At 38.8% G+C, this 26,715-nt stretch overlaps 2 protein-coding genes across 8 annotated transcripts in view; one reads left to right on the top strand and one right to left on the bottom strand.

Annotated features, from left to right (window-relative positions):
- LOC124309248 (regulating synaptic membrane exocytosis protein 1) overlaps positions 1-26,715 on the bottom strand; it is a 1,429,783-nt gene that overhangs the window by 303,308 nt on the left and 1,099,760 nt on the right. The window lies entirely within an intron of this gene.
- Positions 14,563-22,373, top strand: LOC124309249 (uncharacterized). 6 transcript variants are annotated; one of them, XM_046772703.1, is made up of 6 exons: positions 14,563-15,189; positions 16,685-16,756; positions 19,447-19,663; positions 19,845-20,665; positions 21,340-21,509; positions 21,723-22,373. In XM_046772703.1, the coding sequence occupies exons 3-6, from the start codon at positions 19,462-19,464 to the stop codon at positions 21,763-21,765; spliced, it is 1,236 nt and encodes a 411-aa protein (XP_046628659.1). In that variant the 5' UTR covers positions 14,563-15,189; positions 16,685-16,756; positions 19,447-19,461; the 3' UTR covers positions 21,766-22,373. The 6 variants fall into 6 exon arrangements, 5 of the variants coding, with proteins under 5 accessions (XP_046628659.1, XP_046628656.1, XP_046628657.1 ...); XM_046772700.1 differs by having other exon boundaries at positions 14,583-15,189; positions 21,353-21,509; positions 21,723-22,126; XM_046772701.1 differs by lacking the exon at positions 16,685-16,756 and having other exon boundaries at positions 14,583-15,189; positions 21,353-21,509; positions 21,723-22,126.

Genomic DNA, 26,715 nt, shown 5'->3' with positions numbered 1-26,715 from the left:
CATCATTTTCTAACAAACCAGGGTGTGCTGATGTATATGAGCACGAAATAAGGTTGATAAAACAAAATCCATATATTTGAAAATCTTATCCGGTATTACTTGCACAAAAAGAAAAAGTCAATGCAGAAATTGAATACGTGCTAGATTGAGGTATAACTGAACGTTCGATAAGTCCATATTGCAATCCCTTAAGGATCATGAAGAAAAAGAAATATCGAATACGCGTATGCTCAGGTGCAAGATTTTTGAATGATGTAGTCGAAGGTGACAATGAATCACCGCCAAATATTCCGGATTTAAAACAAAAACACCACGGGGTGAAATTTATGTCTACAATCGACTTGACTCATGGGTATTGGCAAATTTTATTCCCTCAAAAATTTTGACTATTAACAGCATTTTCACATGGATCAAGTTTGTATCAATTTCGTAGAGTTCCTTTCAGCTTGAGGACAGCAGGTAGCTCTTTTATTAGAGCTTTGAACATAGTCTTTGGAAATGAGTATTCGTCATTTTCAAGTTGTTACATGAATGATTTATTGATACCTTCACCAGATTTTGAGACACACCTTTAACATTTGGAACTTGTATTTAAAAGATTGCTTGAACATAATTTTACATTTTGGTTTGAAAAGTCGGAATTTTGTAGAGAATCTGTGTTCGCCATTTGTTGATAGCTTTTTCGACAGAGCCGCGTGGAAGGAGTTGATCGCTGCGGTCTCAAAGATGAGAAGTGATGTTGTTATATATACACCTTATTTATTCCTTTTACCATTTACATATTGTAACGTACTTTGACGTTACGAAAAATAAATATGGATCCGCGAGTTTAATTATCAAGTAAAAAGAAATCAAGAGCGTGAATAAAATATTGAGAAAATGTTTTTAATGCAAGATATGTGTTTCTCGTTTAAAGTCTGAAACAAGACTGTTTTTACAATAATGTTGGTTGGCGCAGCAACCTTATTCTTTTTAAAGACATAAGAGGTTTATAAACGTCTTTTATCTATGCTGACTACTAGATCATTAAAGAGGGGGGCAAAACGGGTGATTTCACCCTTTGTAACACTACTCCCCCCCGAGGAAAAGAGTCGTCCCGACTCGGGAAAGATAAAACAATTATAAAGGTGATCTAGCAGTCAGTGCTCAAAGGTGAGTTGGAGCTGTGGCTCTAAAAATTTAAGAACTCCCTTTTTTACTATCTGGCATTTGCACACAGTCTCAAGGTAAACCACAGAAAACCTTGAGCAGATAGTTAAGCGTTAAATAATTTCAAAAATTTATGTGCCTTGTTTTTACAAAGATAAGTGTTATCTAGTGTTGTGTATCTTCATGAATTTGAAGACATCAAAATCATCCGGATCGTCGTCGAAAAGAAAATTCATTCCTCTTCAGGGAGAATAGCCCGGTGAATCAAACACAGATGAGTACGACGAGGCGGGAAACCATACATGGAAGAACTCTGGGTCCTAGGCAACGTAAAGGCTGATTCCTTCTGAGAACCGGCACAGGAAACAGGGAAAAGGAATGGGTGACTAAATCCAAGGCTTCTTCAGAGACAGCACACCCTAGAGTTTGGAGGACAAATGTGAGTGGTGGTATAACAATTCAAATTCACTAAGCGAATTTGGGAGAATACACGAATAAAATAAATTAAATATGTATTCAAAAGAAAAGAAACGATCTTATCTGAATCATTTCTGCGTCCTTCTTCAAAATAAAACCACCAGTCATTTTCAGGAATCGGGGAAAGATTGGATGGGAAAAGGCTGTGTCAAGTAGCCTGAAAAAGTACTCACAAAAACTGACACTTAAGGTTAATAAAATGTGAAAATCAAGCAATCGCTCATCGACCTCGAAAAATGATCGTGGCTCTTTTCACATTAATAAAAGAAACCAAAGCCTGTCCGACACAAAACTCGATTCCAGAGAAGGAGTTTCTAGAAAGAAACAACCGAAGAAAACAAATTTCAAATTGATTAGCAACGCAGAAATAACAAATCATTATAAGAAAAGTCCTCATCGAAGACAGTCTTAGTTAGTTGAAAAAAATGTCAATCATAAAGATTCGACCCGTTTCTGCTTTCATCAATGCGGGTGTAATCACTTCAAATTATTCGTGGGAGAACGTAAAAAATATGACACGGCAAGAATTTAAAATTTATTTCGAAAACCAATGGAGGACTCTGAAATGTGGTCGAGGTGAGACCATAAGAGAGAAACACAAAATGGGGCTGATATGCTTAAACTGTTGGGTTACTCGGTAAGTTCTCACGCAAATTTTTAGTTAAAAGAAATATATAAGTTCCCCGTGTCTGATTTATTTCAGCGCGAACATGAAGAACTTTCATGAACACAAGCAAACGCATTTTACCTTCGCGGGAGGAAGCAAAGTTTGTCGCGAATGCAGGAAGAAATTATTCGTAACAAGTTCTACCGAAGGTTGCAACGATTGCGCAGAAGTTAAGTCTGCTCTAAAGATTATAGCAGAACAAATTTTTGAAACTTAATTGTTTTTTATATATATGTAACCTCCCGTTTTCACCATTCGTTCCTTTTTTTTTTTATCTTGTTCTAATAAAGAAAATTAAACTTTGTTTTTCCTTTTTCTCTTAATTAAGAATACTTCTTCATTATTCAAGTCTGAATTAACCCCCGCTCATCATGGAAGTACAAAAATCTTCAAAAACTTGATCGGCTGTAGCTTCTGCATTTATAACCAAGACAGGAGCCGATAAATAAGAAAAGGTTTGTTTTACTAGCCAATCTTCATGAACCTCATGAATAGTTCTGAGTAGCTCTAAAGAAATACTCGATTCTTCCTCACGGGAACGGGAACTTACTCGAGCAAAAGAAGTTTCTGGGGAAACTTGCAAATAAACAATCAAATCTACTCTGAGCTCAGTCGAGGGAATGAGAAGATCGAAATTTTTCATCAATAAATGAGATTCGAAGTCGCGAAAATTACCTAACCTTCGGCGAGCTTCCACAAAACAATTGCTACTGAATATCGATCTTTCCATCACCTTTACAGGTAATGAAGTCGTCTGCAGATGTCTATCTAACATAACCATTTGAGCGAAATGTTGAAAATAATAGCAATAACGATCTGGGTCTTGATACATCAAATCTAAAAGATTAATTCCAGCTACATCTCGATATTCATCAAGAGGTTCTAAAAGTGTACAGACCTGGCGATCTGCTAAAAACCTCTTGGTGAAAGTTGTTTTTCCGCATCCGATATTTCCTTCAATAATAATCGTAAGCGGTCGAGTTTTACTCAAATGAATTCCAAAAGGCAAATTCTTCTCCCAATCGATGACCGACTGTGAAGAAGGTCAAGTCGATCACAGTCGTCAAGGGTGTTCGTTTGAAGATCTAACCTCGAAGGATGTTCCTGGTCTTGGAGAGACTGTTCCAGGTTGATCCTCTTCAAAAGAAGCAAGACGATCCAAGTAAACCACTTTCTGACGCGAATGAGGAGATCTTCGGATTCTATAAACAACATTATTTATCCGGTTAACCACTAAGTAAGGGCCTTCCCAATTTCTTTGTGGCTTTGGACATCGTCCTTTCTGTCTTCGAGGTTAAAAGAGCCAAACAGAATCTCCAGGATTAAATTTTAAATCTCTGGCTCGAATATCATAACGAGTTTTTAATTTGTCTGAAGCCATAGAAATTCTAATCCTAGTAAAGTGATGAATTTCTTCTAAACGTTGTTGTAATAAAAAGGCATAATCTGTTTGATGCCGTCTTTGCACAGGAACAGGGCCTTTCTCTAAATCTGACGGAAGTCGAAGATTTCTTCCAGTAAGCATGAGGGCTGGCGTCTGCTTCGTCGTCTCATGAATCGCAGATCTGTAAGATAAGAGAAAGAAAGGGATCCAGGAGTCCCAGTCTCTCTGATTCTGCTCTACGAAGGATGACAAATACTGTAACAAAGTCCGATTCAGACGCTCTATCATGCCGTCAGATTGCGGATGCAAAGGAGTTGTACGAGTTTTTCTAACCCCTAAAATCTGGGTAACTTCTTTCATTAAGGTTGACTCAAAATTTCGGCCTTGATCAGTATGGAGTTCTAGAGGAACTCCGTGTCTACAAATAAATTCTTTAACGAATGCCTGTGCTACAGTAGAGGCTTCTTGATCAGCGAGAGGAACCACTTCAGGCCATTTAGTAAAATAATCAGCAATAACCAAAGCATATTTATTTCCAGAATGGGTTATCGGGAGAGGTCCGAGAATGTCCATCGCTATTCTTTCAAATGGAGCTCCCACGTTGTAAATTTGAAGAGAGCTTTGTCCCTTCGCTCGAGGTCCTTTCTTTGCCGTGCAGATTCGACATCTTCGACACCAATCTTCAACGTCCATCCGGCAACGGGGCCAAAAGTAGAAGTTGCGAATTCTGCTCAGAGTTTTATTTGACGCGAAGTGTCCGCCTGCAGGAGAATCATGATAAAGAGCAAGAATCTCTGGAACTCGTGACCTGGGAACCAAAAGTTGCCACCTGATTTCTTTCAAGTCTGCAGATTCCCATTTTCGGTATAAAATTCCATCAATTAAAAAGATAGAGTCCCATTGAGCCCAATAAATTTTCAAATCTGGCTCGGCTAAAGATATATCCTGCCAGTCTGGGCGAGTTTCTGCTTCTTACCAAGACTTCACTTGATTCAAAGTGTCGTCCTCTTGTTGCGATTTTCTCCATTCCTCCTGGTTATTTTCGAAAGAAATCTTCCGTATTATAAGAGAGGGGTCACGATTTTTCTTTAATCGTGCACACTGTTTACACTCTGGCATTTCCTCGCAGGGTCTTCGAGAGAGAGCATCGGCGTTTCCATGATGAATTCCTGCTCGATGACGAATGTCAAAATCGTACTGACCGAGCCTTTCTAACCATCTAGCTACCTGACCTTCAAGAGATTTGAACGAAAGTAGCCACCTGAGAGAAGCATGATCTGTACGTATCAAAAATTTCGTACCGTACAGATAATGGTGAAAATGTACTACGGTCTTAACGACAGCTAAAAGCTCTCTACGAGTGACACAATAATTCCTCTCGGTTTTACTCAAAACTCTGCTGAAATAGCTTATCACTCTCTCTTGACCTCCCTGAATTTGTGACAGAACCCCGCCTATTCCTGAAAGAGATGCATCCGTATCTAAAATAAAAGGAATTTCGACCTCTGGATAAGCTAAAATCGGCGAAGAAATAAGATTTTCTTTTAATTTCTTGAAAGCCTCTTCGCATTCCGGGGTCCAGTCAAAAGGAATCTTGATTCCGGTCAAGTGATGGAGAGGTTTAGCTATACTAGCGAAACCTTTTACAAATCTTCTGTAATACGTACAAAGGCCTAAAAAGCTTTGAATTTGTTCTTTATTCTTAGGTGTCAGCCAAGAAGAAACCTTCTCTATTTCAGATGGGTCGGTCTTCACACCTTGTGCTGAAACGATATGTCCGAGGAAGCCTACTTCTTTCTGGAACAGATGGCATTTTTTCGGGCTCATTTTCAGACCTGCTTGCTTCAGCCTAGCGAAAACTTGTCTGAGATTTTGAACTTCTTCTTCAAAGTTCTTGCCAAAAACGATTATATCGTCTAAATAAACGAGGCATATTTTGCCAGTGAGCCCATGGAGAACAGCCTCCATCATTCGTTCGAAGGTAGCCGGGGCATTACTCAAACCAAACGGCATAACCTTGAACTGCCATAATCCTCCTAAACCCGTAACAAAAGCTGTTTTTTCTTTATCTAGAGGATTCATTTCGACCTGCCAGTATCCGCTCTGAAGATCTATGGTGCTAAACCAAGTTGCACCAGCTATCAGGTCGAGTGTCTCGTCGATTCTGGGTAGAGGGTAAGAATCTTTCTTCGTCATATCGTTCAGCTTCCTGTAATCGATACAAAATCGTTTGGATCCGTCCTTTTTGTTAACAAGGACGATTGGTGAGGCCCAGGGACTAGACGATGGTTCAGTAACATCGTTCTTTAGCATGTCTTCCACAAGCCTCTTCACCTCTTCTCGGGCGTTGAGAGCGAGTCTTCGAGGAGCTTGTTTAATTGGTGAACTTTCTCCGACGTCGATCTTGTGCTTGTCAGAAGTACATCGGCCCTTATCACCACTATCTTTGGCGAAAGAATCTATAAATTCTAGCAAAAGAGATTTAAACGATTCTACCTGAGCTGAATTTAACGAAATCGAAGATTTCTCAACAAGGCTCTGTAAATGTAAAGGGAAACGTTGTTGCCAATCATCCTTTGAAAGTTCTATTTCCCGAATTCTAGGAGGAGTCCAGTAAATTACATTTCTATTTGTACAAAGAGTTATTTCGCGATTGTTTGAAGCTAGTGAATTTCTCTTAGTCGAGATAACACAGTTATGAGCTGTAAGAAAGTCTATTCCCAAAATACCTTCATCCTCTATATCTGCTATAAAAACCCTATGTGGAGAGTCGATACACCCAAAAAGGTTAATTTGGACAGTAACCTGTCTCAAAACCGGGGTCGTCTCTCCAGTGGCTGTTCGCAGAGAAAAAGAGGGAACAATCTGGTCATCGGATTTAAAGAGATCCGATCGAACTACGGTTACTTCCGCGCCCGTGTCTATGACCCATAGACAATCGACGCCATTTACAGTACCGCGTGCGTAAAGACCACACTGTCGTAGACTTCTAATTAAAAACTGTTCTCTAAGAGGGCTTTTACTCCCAGCAATCTGCGATGATTTTCACCCCGACAAATCATCTGGAATTAGTTTTTTGGGTGAGTTCCTGTTGAAGAACTCGACTGAGGATTCGCTTCCCCTATTTCTATATTTTTCTTACGCCAGTTATAAGATTTTGGATTCGAGCCTTGCATCGGTTTTTCACTGATTTTTTTAATTAGAAAACAATGATTGGCGTCGTGACCTATTTTTTTACAAAATATACAAGTCAAGCCGGTTTGACTTGTCATGACCGCGTTATTATTTACACGCTTGTTTTGCTGGTTTTGAAAAGAACCTCGATTTCTTGGTTTAAAATTACTATTGTTATTTTTATTTCTATAATTTTGAAGTTTTGGCTCCTCCGAGTGTTCAAAACTTCGTCTTTCTGAGGTGCTTTCGGACACCTCAATCCGACGAAGCTTGTTCAACCCAAAATATTGTTTCCTCATTGCCTCCACTTCAAGGGCTTTGGCCGTTGCCTCCCGCAGAGAAGTGAAGCCCGATGTTCCAACGGCCATTTTAATTTCTGGATCATTGATTGCATTCAAGAAAGCTTGTGTTGCTAATAAATTACGAGACGGCTCGTGATCTGGCAAAGCTATACGAGAAAGCCGTTCAATGTCTTGACTGAGAGACGCGAGGTCTTCGTCTCGTCCTTGTCTTCTAGTCTGTAATTGAGCCGTGTACAGTTTCGTCAAGTGGTCATTTCCGTATCTTAATTTAAGTGCAGAGCTAAGTTTCTCATATTCGGAAATTTCTTCCTCAGACAATGCCGTTAAAACATTCAAAGCCGGCGTTCGAAGACAAGAGGCAAGACTGTGGGCCCTCATGGCGGAGTCCCACTGGTTATGTTTAGCAATCGTATTAAACTGGCGTTCATAATCTGCCCATGGAATCTTTCCATCAAAAATTGGCGGTTTTAAAGGATAAAAAGGTTACTCGTTAATTTGAGAAGCAACCCCAGGAAATCTCGAATTATTTAATTGATTTAAATGAGAATATCGAGGCTGAACCTGAGACAGAGGCTCGGAAAAACCAACCTCATTATTTACTCTTGTCCTACTAATTGGGGATTCATCTACCCCCCTAATAAAAGGCACAGACCTTGAGTCAGGAACATCCTGGGATCGTCCTGGATGTTGAACCTCCTGAACAGTAGGAACGGGAACAGGAGAGGGACGAGGAGAGGGAAGCGGAGTAACAACTCTGGAACCTTGTGGGGTGACAGCCGGTTCTCCTGAGCCATTCACCTGATGAACAGCCTGAAGAGCTGCCACAGTCGTCCGGAGTAGTTCATGTAGACTAGTCTCGGAACGCTATTGAGCTTCTCTATCTAGCCTGCGCTGCTCCAGCTGAGAGGCAATTCCCCTTTCTCGTTGTTCTTGTTCTCTTCTTCGCTGTTCCAACTGAGAGGCAAGTTCTCTTTCTCGTTGTTCTCGTTGATCAAGGAGCAGCTGAAGAAGTTGCTGTTGTTGGCGTTCAGCAGCCTCTTGCTGTTGAGACATGATCTTCAGCAGATCAATTTGTGAGACTGAGACCATCGCAGGGACAGGTAAAGAGTCCACTGAAGGTGCACAAATTGTCTCGGGAATCCGCGGATTTTCGGAGATGGAATGTTCTTCTCCGCCACTTTCCCGACGACGAGAGCGTGTCAAACGACTGTTGCTCATAGTTTATTTCACGCACTGAATCGACTTAATTGAAAAGAAACTCAAGATCCCGCTTCTGACACCAATGTAACGTACTTTGACGTTACGGAAAATAAGTATGGATCCGCGAGTTTAATTATCAAGTCAAAAGAAATCAAGAGCGTGAATAAAATATTGTGAAAATGCTTTAATGCAAAATATGTGTTTCTCGTTTTAAGTCTGAAACAAGACTGTTTTTGCAATAATGTTGGTTGACGCAGCAACCTTATTCTTTTGAAAGACATAAGAGGTTTATAAACGTCTTTTATCTATGCTGACTACTAGATCATTAAAGAGGGGGGCAAAACGGGTGATTTCACCCTTTGTAACAATATATATACACGTTAGTTAATATTTTGAATTCCAAGCAATAGAAGGGATTGCAGACGTTCTATTGCACCGTGGTGGAGGCTGGAGTGATGATGGGTAGAGACGTACAGGTGCTGTGCTTGGTGGCGGCGTGTAATGGCTCTCTGGTGAGCTAGGCGGCGTTGGAGGACGGCGATTCTCTGGTTCGGCCGTTGGCAGTGACGGTTCCCACTCGCTGTCAGATAGTGTTGTCTGAGTGGCCGTTGACGTGTAGGTGGGGGGTGATTCCGAAAACGGAGAAATCGCTGCCAGGATGCTGCGATTGTAGCTCGGAGAGGTGACCCTGGCTCGTCGGACGTCCCACAGAGACAACAGGATGCTGGGTGGCCGTGTCAGAGGCCTTGGAGAGAGATCCACAGGTTGTAGCACCCAAGGAGCTGGGGGATTGAGGTGGTTTGTCCTTTTGGCTGGACCGGCTGGTGCCAGGTTGAATGACTCAGTCATGCAGTGATTCAGAAAACCTGCTTGCTGTTCAGTTGCTGTCACGTACTGGTGGTGTGGCGTGACAGTGGATGTCGTAGTTTCTGGCTGAATTCCGGCGAGACCGAAGTTGTCCTGCCGATTGGTGAGATCGGTGGTCTTTTATTTCAGCCGCGGCTCCACTTCAACAGCGGGAGACCACGTGAGCTGATTGCGAGACGCGCTCGGCTGCGTGGGTGGCGTGAGCGGCGCGTGTGACGTAGTGAGTGCTTTCTTCTGTGGCGCGTGACTGGAAAGCGTGAAACGCTTGTTGCGGTGCGTGAATTGTGCGGCGCGCGACCGACAAGTTGGTTTCACTAGGTTGTTGCGAACAATCGGTGATCTTTTTAGGATTTTTATCAACACTACAGAGGATCACCCCTGATCCAAAAAAGCTCGCTATAATTAAAAACTCTTAAGAACCTGGAAATCAACGAGACCTACAAAGAATCCATGGCATTTGTAATTCTCATAGACAATTTAGTATCCAGCACTTGCAATATCTGGATCCTTTTAGAAATTTGTTAAAGAAAGATGCAGTCTGGAATTGTACCAAAGAACATTCTGAGGCATACAGATTGTTGAAAGAAAATTTTATGAAAAGCGTAACTTTGAGTCACATTATACCAAATTGCCAATTCAAATTGCAGACTGATGCAAGTAACAAGGGGATTTGTGGAATTCCATATCAACCTGGTAATGACGAAAATAATTATTCAATTTCAATTGTGAGTAGATGTTTAACAGCAGCAGAAATAAATTATACTACAATGGAAAAAGAGCTGCTCACGATTATGTATGCTATCCAAAAGTACAGAATGTTTCTGGCAGAAACCCGATTTAAAATAATTACCGATCATAAAAGTTTGACGTTTCTTAGAAATAGTACTTTTCATAATGGAAGATTGATACGATGGTGTTTATTGTTGAATGAGTACTCTTTTGATGTAGAATATTGTCGAGGTATAGATAATAAAGTTGCAGATTTTTTCAGTAGGAATCCTGAAGGAAAATTTGAAATTGTTGATGAACAAAAACTTTGATAATATCAAAAATAAAGTCGTTCATCAAAGTATCAGATGGAACAAGTAACACAGAAATCATAAATATATTACTCAGTTTGGCCTTGGACAAAGATTTGAAAGATCATTTCAAAAAGTTAGCGAAATTACAACAAAATGATGAAATAATAATAAATCAGAAAGAACAACTAGTGGATAGTGATGAAGAAGATCCTTATTTTCAAATTTATGAGGGTATTCTATTTCATCAAGACAAAATAACGAATCTATGGCAAATTGTAGTACCTATATTAGGGTGACTCGAAAAGAAACTTTTTTTTTTCATTCTCCCACCGGCTAAAACTCAAGTTTGAAACTTTCAAATACACCGTGAATTTTTGTAGAACCGTAAAAAAATTCTTAGAGGTCACAAAATTGGATTTTCGATTTCCCATTTGAATCACGTGGGAAGCAGCCTGTTTGTTCTGTCTGTATTTAATAAGTCACGAATCCGAAATCTTACAACAATGACCAATACACGTTCTCATAGAAAATTTAATTCTCTACAGAAAAAGTCACTTGTCATTTTGTGATGAACCTCTTCGTTCAAAAGTTATTTAAGGTCAAAGTTGAACTCGAAGTGAATTTCAACATTATTCACTTTTCTGGCAAAATTATTAGACTATCGCAAATGTCACATAATCAAGAATCCAGTGAATTGAAAATTACGTATATATGATCATATGGTAAGCATAATATATATAGCGATTTTCGTGGAAGGAAGATCAGAGATATGACAGAAAAAAATTAGCAGAATATGCTTTGCAGATATTGGCACATGATCTTTCTAGGAAATAAATCTTATTTCCTTGAAATAAGGAGGGGGGTGTGACGTCCGCCTATATGTATAAAATTTATTACTAATACATCGTTACATCAACTGCTGTGCCCTTTTTCCCAAATATTCATTCGTTATCAAGATTGCAGGGAAACTTGGTCTCTAAGGGTTTCCGACGTTGCTCTTTCCAAATTTGAAAGTTCAAAATGGCAGATACAACATGGCCGACGCCAATAACGAAAAAACGATCGATTTTCACGGAAAGTCAGGGGAAGCTGTTTCGAGGTCACTCATCATGGATCTGACCATGAGAATTCGAAATTCAAAGCGACATATTTAAAACGGCGGTAGAAAATCATCACAATACCCGCAATCTCTATGAAAATTAGTATCCATATTTATTTCAATAGAACCTGAATATTACAACGCATACATTCCAAAATTCTTTGAAACAGCGAGACAAGAATGAATAATTCATGAAAATAACAAAATATAACTATCATTTTATATGTAGGATTTCACTATGGTTGTACCGTTCAAATAAAATTATATACTATTACTGTAGTGTACGTGAGGACGCGGTGTGAGTATGAGAGAGTGCGTGGTGTATGTATAAATGCGTGTGGGTGTGTGTGTGTGTGTGGTGTGAGAAGCTTGTAAGGTGAGAAGAACTAATCAGTCAAAATAAAGCCGCTAAGCGATTAACGTCTCTCGTTCTCTCTTACCTACCCGACACCACAATTGGCGACGAGGAAGCGAACAATAACGCGTGCGCAAAGGAAATCGGCGCATGGCAGACGGAGATAGAAAGAAATCAGGTACAGCCTGGATCCAGAACCTCAATAAAAAAGAGGTAACCGAAGAATTACGGCGCCGAGGCATAGAGGCCAAGGAGGAAAGTAAGCTGGACGAATTGCGACTACTACTAAGGAAAGCGGTGCGGAACGAGGAAACAGAGCAGGAGGAGAGCACGGCGACAAACGAGGCGGAAAACGCGAAAAGGCACGCAAAAATGGAGTATACAAGTCAACTAGATATCAAAATCGGAGTAGACGATTGGGAGGAATTTCTCGAACGAATCGAATTATACTTTGACGCGAACAGTATAGCAGAAGATAAAAAACGAGCAATCCTACTGACAAAAATAGACGCGGGAACATACAAAGTGGTGCGGAAAGTGTGTGCCCCGGCAAAACCAAAAGACGTGGCGCTCGACGAAATCATACAGAAAGTGGCGAACTATATCAAACCCAAGGTGAATAAAACAGTGTTAAGAGCGCAATTCAGGGACAGAAAACAAAACGAAGAGGAGTCGGTCACGCAATACGTCGCAGCGTTACGAAAGCTCGCTAACGAATGTAAATTTACGGAGGAAGAAGACAACGTCCCAATAAACACACACCAGTATAAATTTCGTATATGAAACGTCGAAGTCGTTTAATAATGGTATAAGTATAAAATTCAACCGTATCACATATACTGTAATATTTCGGATGGATATTATTCGTATGATTACTCTGTTTATTATGCGTATTTCATTATACAGAAGTTTAAAATACGTATTATTATAGCAAAAGCAACGTATAGTATATTTGTTCATTATTCGTACGAAAATCGTTTAAAACTTATATGTTTAACGATGTTGGTACTCCATCTTTCAACGTTTTATCAGAATCGTTTCATTTGAATTTACAAATTACGAGCTATTAACGTTCACGAAATTCGTTTATGATTTTGGTAATCACAACATATAATATTCATTCATGACACAACTGCCAGCAACTTTAATTAGACGTTTATCATACTTCCTATTCACCATTGCACAGCAGTATATTGATTGTTTTATGAACGTATATCTTCGACTATTATAATGTACGTTTTATTGGTATTTCTGATCTACGCGTGATAGACGTTTATGAAATTCATTTTCAATCTTGGTGTCTACAACATCTATATATATATATATTAGGGTGTGTCGAAAATGAACTTTTTTTTTTTCTTCGCTCCTACCACTCAAAACTTTAGGTTTTGACATTAAAGAGGTCCTCGTTCAAGGAGGGCGCTGTAGCTTGAAGTTTAGAAGTCGCTCAACGAGGATTTAGGTTTCCCATCTAATTAACACGTAAAAAATATTGTTTTTCGTTCAAAATGATGTCAGGCAACCATAAAATTGGCGATGTCTGTATTTCTTGGCTTATTTGAAAGCATGACTCATCCCCTAAACGATGATAGGTCGTTTTTCGACTTACCTTGTTCCAATTTTTTTTTACGCCACTTTTCGACCACAATAGTCACTTTTTCAAGTTTACAAAGTCTCCAAGGTATCAATGAGTCCAAAATGAATTGCTACAAGTATTGATTCTTGATTCGAATATAAATAACCAATTCTAAAAATTGGTAAATTCCGTATCTTCAATTTTATTCAAAAAACCATGTTTATTTTGAGAAATTTTGTATGTTTCACTAATTTTTGGAATTGGTTATTTATATTCGAATCAAGAATCAATACTTGTAGCAATTCATTTTGAACTCATTGATACATTGGAGACTTTGTAAACTTGAAAAAGTGACTATTGTGGTCGAAAAGTGGCGTAAAAAAAATTGGTACAAGGTAAGTCGAAAAACGACCTATCATCGTTTAGGGGATGAGTCATGCTTTCAAATAAGCCAAGAAGCACAGAAATCGCCAATTTTTTGGATGCCTGACATCATTTTGAACGAAAAACAATATTTTTTACGTGTTAATTAGATGGGAAACCTAAATCCTCGTTGAGCGACTTCTAAACTTCAAGCTACAGCGCCCTCCTTGAACGAGGACCTCTTTAATGTCAAAACCTAAAGTTTTGAGTGGTAGGAGCGAAGAAAAAAAAAAGTTCATTTTCGACACACCCTAATATATATATATATATATATATATATATATATATATATTGTACATTCATCATACAACTACCAGCAACCCCAATTAAGCGCTTAATTATTGCGGTTTTCCACTATTGCACAGAAATATATTCATCGTTTGATGAACGTATTTTTTCAACGATTATTGTTCACGTTTTACTGCTACTTGTGATCTACGTTCAATAACCGTTTATGAAATTTATTCAATATCGGACTATTTTCAAGATACATTGAATTGTATAATATGTATATTTGATCAAATGGGTTCATACTTGTTTTACTTCAACACGATTGAGGAAAATTCAACGTTGAGTACAATATTCAGATTATGAACGCACTTTTAGTATTCATGTATGCGGAACCGCCTGATGCCAAGCGGTGGCCAAATCAGTTGATTATCTTATAATTAGTTTCCGAAAAATGGACTTTAATTACCCGTTATTTTGATGCCAATATTATGTGGTAACTAAAGCTGAACACTGATCTTGTATTCATTTACCGGTGCATGGAACATAGATATAACCAATAAAAGGAAGAGAATAAAGAAGTGTCCGAAACGTGAATAATTTCGTACCAAGAATAATAATTTATTGTACATTTTTATAATTATTTCACAATATTGGTTATCATATTATAATATATTAAATCTCATTATTTGGCACGAATTACGTCAAGACTTCAATATCTTGTATGAGTACTTGCTAAAACAAGCGTTCATCATATCCTGTCGCATTTTTAACGTCGTTTGTACGTTTATTTTTCGCGCTATTTTATCGGAGTTCTGTGCGTTATACATTGTGTCACTACTGATATATTATTCTCCTGCTCTGGTGCGTCAGCGTCGGTAACGCTGCAAGCTAGAGTAAGAGCGCAATAATTATATGTAGAGACAGAACTTATCCCATGGACCGCGCATTCATACAGTAAGTGTAAGTATAGCGAGTGGTAAGACAAGGACAGCTCGGAATAACACGGGCATATATGGCAAAGTTGATTCCCTTTTGGGCACGATCTCTCTGTCGCTCTTGCGTCTCCTCTATCTTTGTCTTTGTCTGGGAGCCTATATTCATCCCCACCCTTGCAACTGGCCTCAGGCGCTGGTTATGGCGTTATTCGTCAACCGAATGCGGAGGTGCTCGGATCGATCGGTGATCGTGTAGCAAAAAAGGTGAGAAGCTATTGTTAATCTGCGGCCTAGACGGAAGAAGCAAATTCGTCATTAAATAACGCTGGTAAGTACAACTACATATTTTTCCAAATATGGTGGTATTTTGTCTTAATACATCGAGCATTCTTGGTTGAAAAAATAATGTGTTTTGCAACTCAAATTCTGTCTCTTCTGTATTTTTTTCTTTCCTTTCTTTTCTTTCTTCAAAAGAAACTATGTGTAATGTTCTGCGTCTTTTTCTCTAAACCAAACGATGTACCATAAAAATATGGAATAGTTTATTGTTTATTATATAACGTTCATGAATATTTTTGAACTGTTTTTAAACGTTATTTATATGTGTTAAGTTTACTATGATACGTATATTATAGGTTAATTATATTAGTTCTTGTCGAATTTGAGGAAAACTTCATGTTAATAATCATCCCATGTGATCATGCGGTTATTAGTAACTTTTGCTCTGTATTGTTTGAAATCGGTTTCGTGTTTATTATTTTTTTAGATACCGTTTCAACATATCTATAACATACATATGAACTCGTAGCATCTTCCAAAGTAACAAAGTATAGTAATACAGCCACGTAAATATTTCTGTGCCATCGAAATCACAGAAATATTATTTTGACAATATTTTTTATTTTCTTTTCCCTTCAATTGAAAATAACAATTATTATCCATCAGAAGAAGACGGTCATGTTAGACAATAGAGACAATAGAGAAGATCCGTAGCAATAAAGCTTTTTCACCAGTTAGTGCAACAACTTATATAGAGGTTTATTAAAAATTATGTATTTTGATCCAAAATTCTGTTTTGTGTATATTTTCTTGGATTTGGGCTGAATAAATATTAAAAAGGGATTTGCACCTGAATAATTTTGTAAACACTGGTAAAAATAGTGGTCATCTACCCATCAAACGTATATAATACGCAGGAAATTCGTAACAAGTAATTTTATTCCATTGGATTTGACTTTGATCTTTACCGATAAACGTATAGTATACTCATGATTTACGTTCAGTAGTAGGCGTCATGATATACTATTCGAAAAGTATTAGAATATAAGCAGGACATCGGCCCAGAATTGGTTCAACGTTAAACTACGATCTTGTTTAATTTGTAGTAACAATAAATAGCGATACATAGAACTATAAGTACTATAGAATAATAATATTAGTAACAGTACTATCTAGTCCTGAAATATATCACGATTCCTACTACTGAACGTAAATCATGAGTATACTATGCGTTTATCGGTAAATGTCAGAGTCAAATCCAATAGAATGAAACTACTCATTACCTGCGTATTATATACGTTCGATGGGTAGCTGACCACGTTTTTTATTCGTGTTTACAAAATTGTTCGGCTACAAATGCCTTTTTAATATTTATTTAGCCCAAATCCAAGAAAATATACACGAAACAGCATTTTTGATCAAATTACTTAATTTTCAATAAAATTTTATATAAATTGTTGCGCTAACTCGTGTAAAAGCTTTATTGCTATGAATCTTCTGTATTGACTCACGTACTACGTTCATTAGGTTCATTTAACTTTTAGTTTTCAGAGTGGTGTGCGGATATTTACGACAAATAAGGCAAGCACGTTAAAGCGTACATCATTTCTTGTCTGGTGTGTATTATTATTTAGTTTTATAACATGCCTCATGATTTAAAAGTTCTGAGTAAACGACATTTGCGTCGCAAAACAGCTATAAATACTCGTAAAGTATTACTGAGTATTGCAGGCAATAATTGTGCACTCGAGCACCTTACGAAATCACAATTAAAAGATGCTAGTCATGAACATGTGTCTTGTATCGGAGAATATGTGCACTCTATAGATAGCGATTATGATGTTGATCATATCCATCAAAGTAATGAACAGAATGAAGAAAACTCTAATTCGAACCGCGATAATAAAGATTTCAAAGACATCGAAAGTGACATAGATAGCATCAAAGCTACGTTGTACAGTTCTGAAGATAATTCAAGTTCCGTCAGCGATGAAGTGCATTTAGATGATGAAACGAACTTTGTTGAAAATTTGCGCGACTGGGCATCTTCAAATAACATCACACATAACGCGATCGATCAATTGCTAGCATTATTGAAACCAGCACATCCTATCTTACCCTTAAGTGCTAGGACTCTACTTCACACGTCACGACGTATTGAAACGTTAAATTTAGACAACGGAGAAATGTGTTATTTCGGTTTGGAGAAATGCTTGAGACAAAAACTCGAGTCAGGTCTCAAAAAAGGACTGTCACCTGAACATACGTTGCGAGTTGATTTTAATATTGATGGGATTCCCGTTTATAAAAGTAGCGGAACATCATTTTGGCCAATTTTGGGACGCAGTATTTCAATGATCGATGATAGCCCATTTGTAATTGGTGTTTATTATGGTACGGGTAAACCGATGCCACTATCTTCATATTTACGAGATTTAATTAAAGAAACGTCACGTTTAAGCACCAATGGTTTTGAGTTTAATGGCACCAAATACTTTGTCAGAGTTGGTTTATTCGCGTGTGACGCGCCCGCGAGATCTATGTTGAAAATGTGTTTAGGACATTCGGGTAAGGATGCTTGCGAGAGGTGTAAGATTCGCGCAGTTCATCTCAACCGTAAACTGTGTTATCCATGTGACACCGAATTCCAGAAGCGAAAAGATAGTGATTTTGTTGCACCTAGTGAAAACGATCGTCACGTTAAAGGACGTTCGCCTCTTTTAGATCTTTACGTGGGACTAGTCTCCCAATTTCCTTTAGATCCCATGCATTTAATCTACCTGGGAATTTTGAAGAGGTTGCTCCTTAAATACTGGGTCGAGGGTTCACGTGATTGCAAATTGTCTAAGGATATTTTGTTAGAAATTGAACGTATAATGAAACTATTGGCGCGATATGTTCCGGCAGAGTTTCCTCGAAAGCCCCGTGGATTTTTGGATTTGCATCGATGGAAAGCGACAGAATTTAGATTTTTCTTGTTATATTCCGGCCCTGTTGTAATGCGGGATGTGCTAGATCGAAAAAAGTACAAACATTTTTTATTATTGTCTGCCGCCGTGTATATTCTATCGAATACAGCCTTGTTCTCGCGTTTTCGAAACATCGCGCAAGATATGATCGAAAAATTCGTTACTCAAGGTGCTAAGATATACGGACAAAACTTTGTCGTATATAATGTACATTCGCTGCTGCATGTCATAGACGACGTAGAACGATTTGGCCCATTAGAAGAATACAGTTGCTTTGTGTATGAAAATCATTTGGGCCATTTGAAACGACTTATTCGATCGAAACGCTTGCCGCTGCAGCAGCTGAGTAATCGACTTGAAGAACTAAGTTCTATTCGTAAAACTAATTGTCAGGAAAAATTTATTCCTAAACCCAAATTTATTGGAAATTCTCGTGAATGTCAGGCTCTGGAAACGAAAAAATTCAAAATATCAATAAAAAGGCCGGATAATGTAGTAGCTTGTGGGACAGAAATATTAGTGATCAAATCAATCCTTTTCATTGCCGGAGAATATAGAATTATAGGTACTCCGTTCAAGTACAAGCGAGACCTTTATCAGAAACCTATTAAATCTTCCAAACTAGGGATTTTTTTCGTAAGAAGTTTCAACGTAGCGAAATCTTATCGCGTCGATGATATATTACATAAATTCGTCTGTCTTCCATTTAAAGATGGTTTCGCAGTAACTCCGATACTACACGAAATGAAATAAAATTTTTATTTTTTGTTAAACATCTCAACGAAACGAGCTCTCGACAAAAAACAGATGATGAACCTACGATTCTCGGCAATGTGTACGAGGAAGAGGGATTCGTTCAAGACATGTATAGTATGTCTATGTCTACCTCGCACACATTCCCGAGAATCGTAGGTTCATTATCTCTTTTATATTAAAAGTTTGCTTCAATTGAGATGTTTAGCAAAAAATAACATTATCGTATACCTATTACCATATACCGTATATGCCGAGTCTAATTTACCTAGTAGTCCAATATACCCAACTCTACCATATGTTCATAACATCACTTTTGAGCTGATTTATTATAGTTTTGTACGTCACATTGACGTTCAAGTATTGGTTAGACATGCGTTCCCAAAATCTTCATAATGTTTCATGATCGATTCATCTTTTAACTTATATACTACCTTGCATATTCCTATGTTGATGTCCTAATTAAAAACTTTTAAACTGGCACTTTTTGCTCAGAGTGGAATAAAAGTGCTTGAATTTTGATCAAATATAAATTTATACACCAGACTAGAGAATATGATACATTTAACGATGTTTTTACTCAGTCGTGCTGCAGAACTATGTATGCGGTGATTGAATTCTTGGTTGGCGAAGATAGAGAATGCGCATTGGTACCAGTTCTTTGGCTGGTCGAAAACAACACCCAATGTTACTGGCCACGGACAAAAACTGAAGATCATTTTACAAAACTTGTAAAATCAAAGGCTGCCTATGAAAAAACATGGCCAAAGTTTGCCATTCACAAAGTACTGCATACCGGAGGTGATTATTGGAACGTAGAACTTTTTTTTACAATTGTATACGGATTGAATGTTTCAATCATATTAATTTTCACTTGGATAAGAGTTACGACGATATATTTTGATCATATTGTACATTTGTGATTAATTTTGCTAATCAATGAGCATTCGGTATTGATTGATATTCCTTGATTAACTAACAGATGACTACCACGACACCGAAGCAACGATGGCGCGCCTACTGGAGCTGGGCACGTCCGATGAATCCGGAATAATTCGCAACATCGCTAAAAAATCCACTGTAATACCTCAGCAAGATATTACCAATGACGTGGACGAGAATGAAGCTACGAACAGTGATGATGTCGAACCTGAGCCGCAAAAGAAAAAACGTAAACACAAAACCGACAAGAAGAAGGCTAAAAATCGACACGTTAGTAACAAAAAAAAAAAAACGAAGCGTTCTCGTGAAAGTTCAAGTAGTTTAGGTTACACCTCTTCAGCTGACGAGAATTTGCCACCGTCCGAAGTCGATGAATCGACTTCTAACCGTAATAAGAATACTCGCTACATTAACTCAGCCAAAGGATCTACCAAAAATCAGACACCAAAGAAAAACTTGGCCCACAAGATCGTACAGCACCAGTATAATGATAATTCCCATGAGTCACCGAATCAGTTGTCTGGATATGAAACATCAAATAGAAACATTTCTAGTAGGATCATCAGGTCTACCACGCAATATGACTTATCAAGATCCTTTTCACAACTTGAACCTTCAACCCCGACCACATCACGCGAACAGAATACCTTTGAAGAAAAAACTCTGCAGTATTTAGAACACATTAAATCCTACACTGAACAAAACCATCTGCTACTACGTAAAATCTTCTCAAAACAGAAGGAAGTCAGCATCGACGTAACAAAGAAACCAGCCGAATTCCCAAAACTTCCTCTTAACTCCATGGAAGACTTCTCCAACCTCGAAAATATCCTGAAATCCGAAGAGCATCGAACTTATTTAGTGAGTAGACCTTGCAATCATATTCAAAATATGTATGTCATGACATACGGATAGGTACTAATACCGAGCGTATTCTTCAATGAGGGCCAACCCCCTCCCTAGCGCAAACCAACACAGGCACATGAGGCTCGGCCGGGAGGGGATAGAATGCCAGTGGCCATGTTAGTCTCCACTCGACCGAACTTCACGTACGCGTCATGTGCCTGAGTTGGCTTAGCACTAGGGAGGGGGTTGTCTCTCATTGAAGAATACGCTCGGTATGTGTTGACTGCAAAGGAATAATGAAAATTACTACAGGCATACAGAATTGCGGTTCGTAACGTTTTAACCCTCTCGGACCGTATGTTGCTTCTACGCAACACGCACTTTGAGGCTTCATAAAACTGTATCGGTCGCAAGGTCAGGGTTCTAACTGCATAGTTCCATTAAGCAAGGTCAGATGGCCTTATAGATACTCCTAAACCCTGAGGTAAACTGCTTTCACCCATCGAAATATCAATATGGTGAGAGATTTTCATTCAACATGAAATCGGTCTCGGTCTGATCGAGAGGGTTAACGTTAAAAAATGCTGAAAAAATATTAGGAATCGACAATCTCCAACTAGTCAAAATTGTTATCGATGTTGATAACAGTAAGAATATTTTGAATTCAATTCGACATTCATTCATTTTAGTATTTTGTTGCAGACCGGGAAACTGGCTTCTATTGGAGGGACAAGCGGTCGCCAATGTGTGTTGGCTATAATGAGGTCACTACTCACAAACGAATTAGCGATGCAATTCAATTGGGCAGGGAGGGACAAAGTCTCATTTCAAAAGACATTGACAATGGAAACTGTTTACGGTAATGAATAATTCATGAAATTTTCGAGAAACAGTTATTACTTGGATTTATCGTGTGAAAACAATATTATTCACACATTATTATTCAAATTATGCAAACTGTTAACTTTTTTCCCAATATATTCGAGATTCATCACAATTTACATTGAAATTATTCCTTATCAGTTATCAATATCGTGATATTGTACCTTCCTTTTGATGTATTTTTTCTCAGAGGCTGTGAAACAAACCTTTCTTGGCAAGAAGGAAATTGGTGATGCAACCGAAACCAGTGTTTCGTGTGCCGTGAAAGACTGGTTAAAACTAGCTCGATCACGGCATACCTATGTACGAAAGAAGGGCTAAGAAACTGTGGTAAACGTCAACTAATTTTAAAAACAGTCATATAAAAGTACAAATCATACAGGCATATAAATATTTCTGATATAAGTGTAATATTCTTAGCGTTTTCTGTTAGTTGTAACTACCGTGAAGACGAAAGTATAGTGTAGGTTGAGCTGTGTCTATGAGCTACAAGATGTACCTTTTTTTTTGATAAATGAGTATTTATAGATATAAGATATTTGTGTAACGTTCTAACAAAGATATAATAAAATCGATTCACATATATAAACTAAATTCGTACGCTTTCTAACTCAACCCAGACTTGTTTCTAGCTAACGTGAAATGATCTTCCTCTATAGCAGTGTACTATATACGCTTTCAATTACACATCCAAGATACGTTATGTATTCAAGTCTAGAGGTCCAATTAAAAACGTTTTTTAACACTGTATAATATTCGTTTAGACATAAATAATGAAAGATTAAAGCGTCATTAACAGAAAACATTTTGTCACGTTAGTTAAACGGACATTGTCAACACATTTTAATAGAAAAAATTTCCTTCATAATTTGAGTTTTAAAACGTACTTGCGAAACGTCTCTTAGTAGTCATCAATATCCAAATATTAGACGATTACCATAAATATTAAAATAACGGATTTTCGATACGTTTTATCAACAAATTGAGATACGATTTATAAATGTTTGGTTTCAAACGTATAAAATTTGCATATGAACAACTATCGTAAGACGTCCACCAAAAACGTTTAATAAACCGAAATCACGGCGGACATTCTTCGCAATAAAATACGTAGGTGCTGCACGTTTATTCTACAGAATAAAACGTTCTTTTTTGACGAATTTCATACGCTTTATATACTGGCATTGTTTATTGGGGTGCGAGATCAAATGCTGAGTGGAATCCCAAATTAAAGCAACCAAGATCGCGCTGTTCAAAGTAGAAAACCTCACGCTAGACATGGCAGTAAAAACAGCGGTGGCCATCGAAGAGGCGACAAAAGCGGCTGAAGAACTGGAAACGAGAGAACACCACGAAAAAAAGATGGCCGAAACAGACACAGAAGTATATCGAGTCCGAACGGGATATAAAAGCAAACGAGACGAACAGAAGAATACGGGACAGCAAGGGAGAAACCAACGCGCAAAAAACGAAGGACGCGCCGGGAGCCCGAGAAGAGCAGAAAGCACGTGCGCGTGCTGCGGGAAAGAAGGGCATCAAAAAAAAAGACTGCTGGCATCGCTCGAAGAATTGCGACGAATGTGGGCGACAAGGACACCTACGGGCGATATGCAGAGCGAAACCACGACGGACAAGCAAGGCGGTAAAGAAAATACAGCCTACAGACAAGGAATCAAGCGAAGAAGACTCCGAATCCGGAAATGACTGGTACGAAAATATCACATTTAAAACAGGTGGTGTAACGGTCTTTTCGTGTTCGCGGTTTGTTTAGACTAGGATTAACTCCAATTGCGGAGCCCCTCGCAATTAACGAAAATCTGCCGTTATCAATTTTCTTTTATTGTTTTTTATTGTTTTTATTTAAAACGAAATTTCGGACGTTTGGTATGACCTAATGACATGTATCTCCAAATTAGAACCGAATAAAAGAAGCGTATAAATATCAACGAAAATAATAAATAAACTGTATAAATAAAATGGGGACGGCGGACATCTAGGACGACAACGATTCCATAAAAGGCATACTCATAAGATTACAAATAAAATCGTACAGGTCAGAATATATATAAAAACTTATCAGAAGCGTCATTGAGGATATTCTTCAGATCCCAGTCCCATTTCTTCGGTTGCGCTCACTAATTCCGTGCCCGGCCGAATTGAATCCCCTCGTCCGTCATATATCGGGGGTTCTTTCTTGATCAGGAATCCGTATGCGTTTACTTCATTTTCGTCGGTTGTCTTTCTTCGTTCGTTATGATTCTTTCTTTAGAGCGCACTCTCATGACGATCAACCCTCATCCGTCGTTTCCCGCTTATACTCTCGATCGATTCTAACCCGTCGTCTCTCTTACACTTCTCGATCGATTCTCTCACACGTCGTATCACCGCTTAGGTGAAAGCCCCCCTCCCTACGGACCTACCTATCACTGAGTTCCGTAGTCTCTGCCTTGGCGGCTAAATTCAACTGTTACAGTAGAAACAAGCTCAAAACGTGTAACTCTTTAAAAATCGAACCACAATTTTTAGGAGTTGAAATCGGAGGCAAGCCAGTCAAAATGGAGATCGATGGAGGTTCCGAAGTTTCGCTAATTAATGAACGAGACTGTAGTACATTATTCCCAAATAAAAAAATTGAACCGGCAAATATCAGATTAATTTATTTCAGCGGGGAAAAACGAAACGCGGTAGGAGTAATTAAGAACGTGAAATTCAAATACGGCCGGGTGACGTCAGTAGGTGATATATACATTAGACTGGGCCAAAAAAATTGACTATTTTTTTTTTTTTTAAATATATTGAGAATATCATTCAGTATGGCGAAAAAAAAATTTCATGAAATTTTAAGCCCTTAATATTAACTTTAAGAGGTCTATCATCGCTATTTTTGATTTTTAGTAATAATTTGATGTTTTACGTCATAACTGTCGAAATATTGAAGTGAAAAAATTTATGTTCACTTATCCCTTTATAAAATTAAATTCCCTAAAAAAAAGGTCTGATTATAGATTTTTATCAGACAAGCCGTTTCCGAGTAATTAAGCTTAATAAATTGATATAATTTCTCGAGAATCAATCGAGAATTATTCGAGAATTAATCGAGAACTTATATCAATTTATTAAGCTTAATTACTCGGAAACGGCTTGTCTGACAAAAATCTATAATCTCTTCCATGTCCCAAGTAATAAATTAGGCCACGCCAATTCGACTCATCACACTATCTCCATGACAGGAAATACATCCATTTCAACCGAACAGTACTGTTTTCCTACGATTCAGAAAGATGAATTCGAATCACAGGTTGATGAACTCCTCGAGCAAGATCTCTGAATATTTTGCATCTCCTTGTCATTCCCCGGTACGGATGGTGCCTAAAAATCTGTAACAAATCTGTCAAAGTAATAATTTTTCTGAGATAAAAGAAGCTCTGATTGACGTCAGGAAGTGATGTGAGACCCTGTCTCTTGTCTGTATGCTTGGTCAATTCGGGATATTACTCCGTCAAGATATCATACAAATGCAGGCGTTTTCGGCTAGTCGTTAAGGGCTTACAAAAAACACCCGCGAGGTGTCCGCTTCCGATTTCAATAAAACTTGGTAGGAATGTTAAGTACGCTGAAAAAAAAGACACGTATTTTTTTATATCGGCTGAAATCAATTTTAAGAGGGTGAACTACCCGCCTGAAATGCTATTTTTGACAATTCCTAATATATTGCGTATTCGGGCCTAATGTACAGATTGCAGGAAAACTTGATTTCTAGGGGTTTCTGACGTTGCTCTTTTCAAATCTGAAGGCAAAATTTGAAAAGTCCGGAATTCCGGATCCAACATGGCCGACGTCAATAACGAAAAATCTATCGATTTTCACTGAAAGTGGGTGGAAGCTGTTTCCGAGGTCGCTGATCATGGATCTGACCACGAAAATTCGAAATTCGAAGCGACGAATTCAAAATGGCGGTAGAAAATCATCACAATATCTGCCGTCTCTACGAAAATTGGTATCCATACCTGTTTCTGGAGTACTTCAGAACCCATCCAATTGTGGTTCAGTGGCGGCATGAAACTGTAGCAGGAGTATCATAATTCAGAATTTCTTTATTCGTACCACCGGTAACATTGTGCAAAATGGTAATTGTGGTGTCGGGTAGGTCAGAGAGAACGAGAGACGTTAATCGCTTAGCGGCTTTATTTTGACTGATTAGTTCTTCTCACCTTACAAGCTTCTCACCACACACACACACACACACCCACACACACACAAACACACACCCACACACACACAAACACACACACGCATTTATACATACACCACGCACTCTCTCATACTCACACCGCGTCCTCATGTACACTACACTCCTCTCCGTTTAACTTTGCGCCCCTTGTCTGATTCCCCCTCGTTGTACGCGTTACGCTTGTTGTCTGTTCAATCGCGGTGATCGTCGTGCTGGTTGACAAGCGTCTTGCCCATTTGCTGCCTCGGGTTTTGATGATCTCCTCGGGGCCCCTCCCCTCACCAGCTGATCCACGTGGCGTTTGACTATGCCGCCTGAGTCCAGTTTTACCGTATACGTCACTGGTCCTAATCGTTGCTCGGTCGTGGCTTCCGTCCACGGTGGCTCGTTTCGGCTGACGTTTTTCGCCCACACCCTTTCCCCTCTCGAAAATTGTGTCGTCCTTCCCCCTCTTGCGTTCCGTTCCTGTCTGTGCACCGCTTGCTCCTGATGTTTCTTTATGTCGGGTTGCATTAAGTCGAATTTCGTTCGTATTTGTCTGCCGAGCATTAATTTGGCCGACGTTTCTCCTGTCGTGCAATGTTGAGTCGATCGGTATTCGAATAAGAATGCGTCGACGGCTTCCTGTGCTGTTTTCCCATTTTTTAGCATGATCTTCAGTTTTCTCTTGAATGACCTCACCAGATTCTCCGCTGCCCCGTTTGACGCGGGGTGTTTTACTGCCGATCGTATGTGCTTGATTCGCGCACTGCTCACGAACCTCGTGAACTCGTCGCTCGTGAATTGTGGTCCGTTGTCACTGACGATTTGCCGTGGGAGCCCGTGCCTAGCGAATGTTTGTTGGAAGACTTTTATTGTTTGTTGCGCCGTGGTGCTTTTCATGACGAAGATCTCGGGCCATTTCGTCCTCGCGTCTACTATTAGTAGGAAGTTGTGTCCTTTGTACGGTCCC

The sequence above is a fragment of the Neodiprion virginianus genome, chromosome 7 (genome assembly GCF_021901495.1).
Source record: "Neodiprion virginianus isolate iyNeoVirg1 chromosome 7, iyNeoVirg1.1, whole genome shotgun sequence".
In the NCBI taxonomy this organism is placed as follows: Eukaryota; Metazoa; Arthropoda; class Insecta; order Hymenoptera; family Diprionidae; genus Neodiprion; species Neodiprion virginianus.
Note: the sequence above shows the minus strand (reverse complement) of the source record. Positions and strands in the feature narration are given on the sequence as shown.

What these genes read in the sequence shown, in the direction of transcription:
- LOC124309249 (XM_046772701.1), top strand. Translation starts at nt 19,462, where the DNA reads ATGTATGCGGTGATTGAATTCTTGGTTGGCGAAGATAGAGAATGCGCA. An exon ending in CAAAGTACTGCATACCGGAG is followed by an intron (nt 19,664 to 19,844) that starts GTGATTATTGGA and finishes ATTAACTAACAG; the next exon opens with ATGACTACCACGACACCGAA. An exon ending in AAGAGCATCGAACTTATTTA is followed by an intron (nt 20,666 to 21,352) that starts GTGAGTAGACCT and finishes ATTTTGTTGCAG; the next exon opens with ACCGGGAAACTGGCTTCTAT.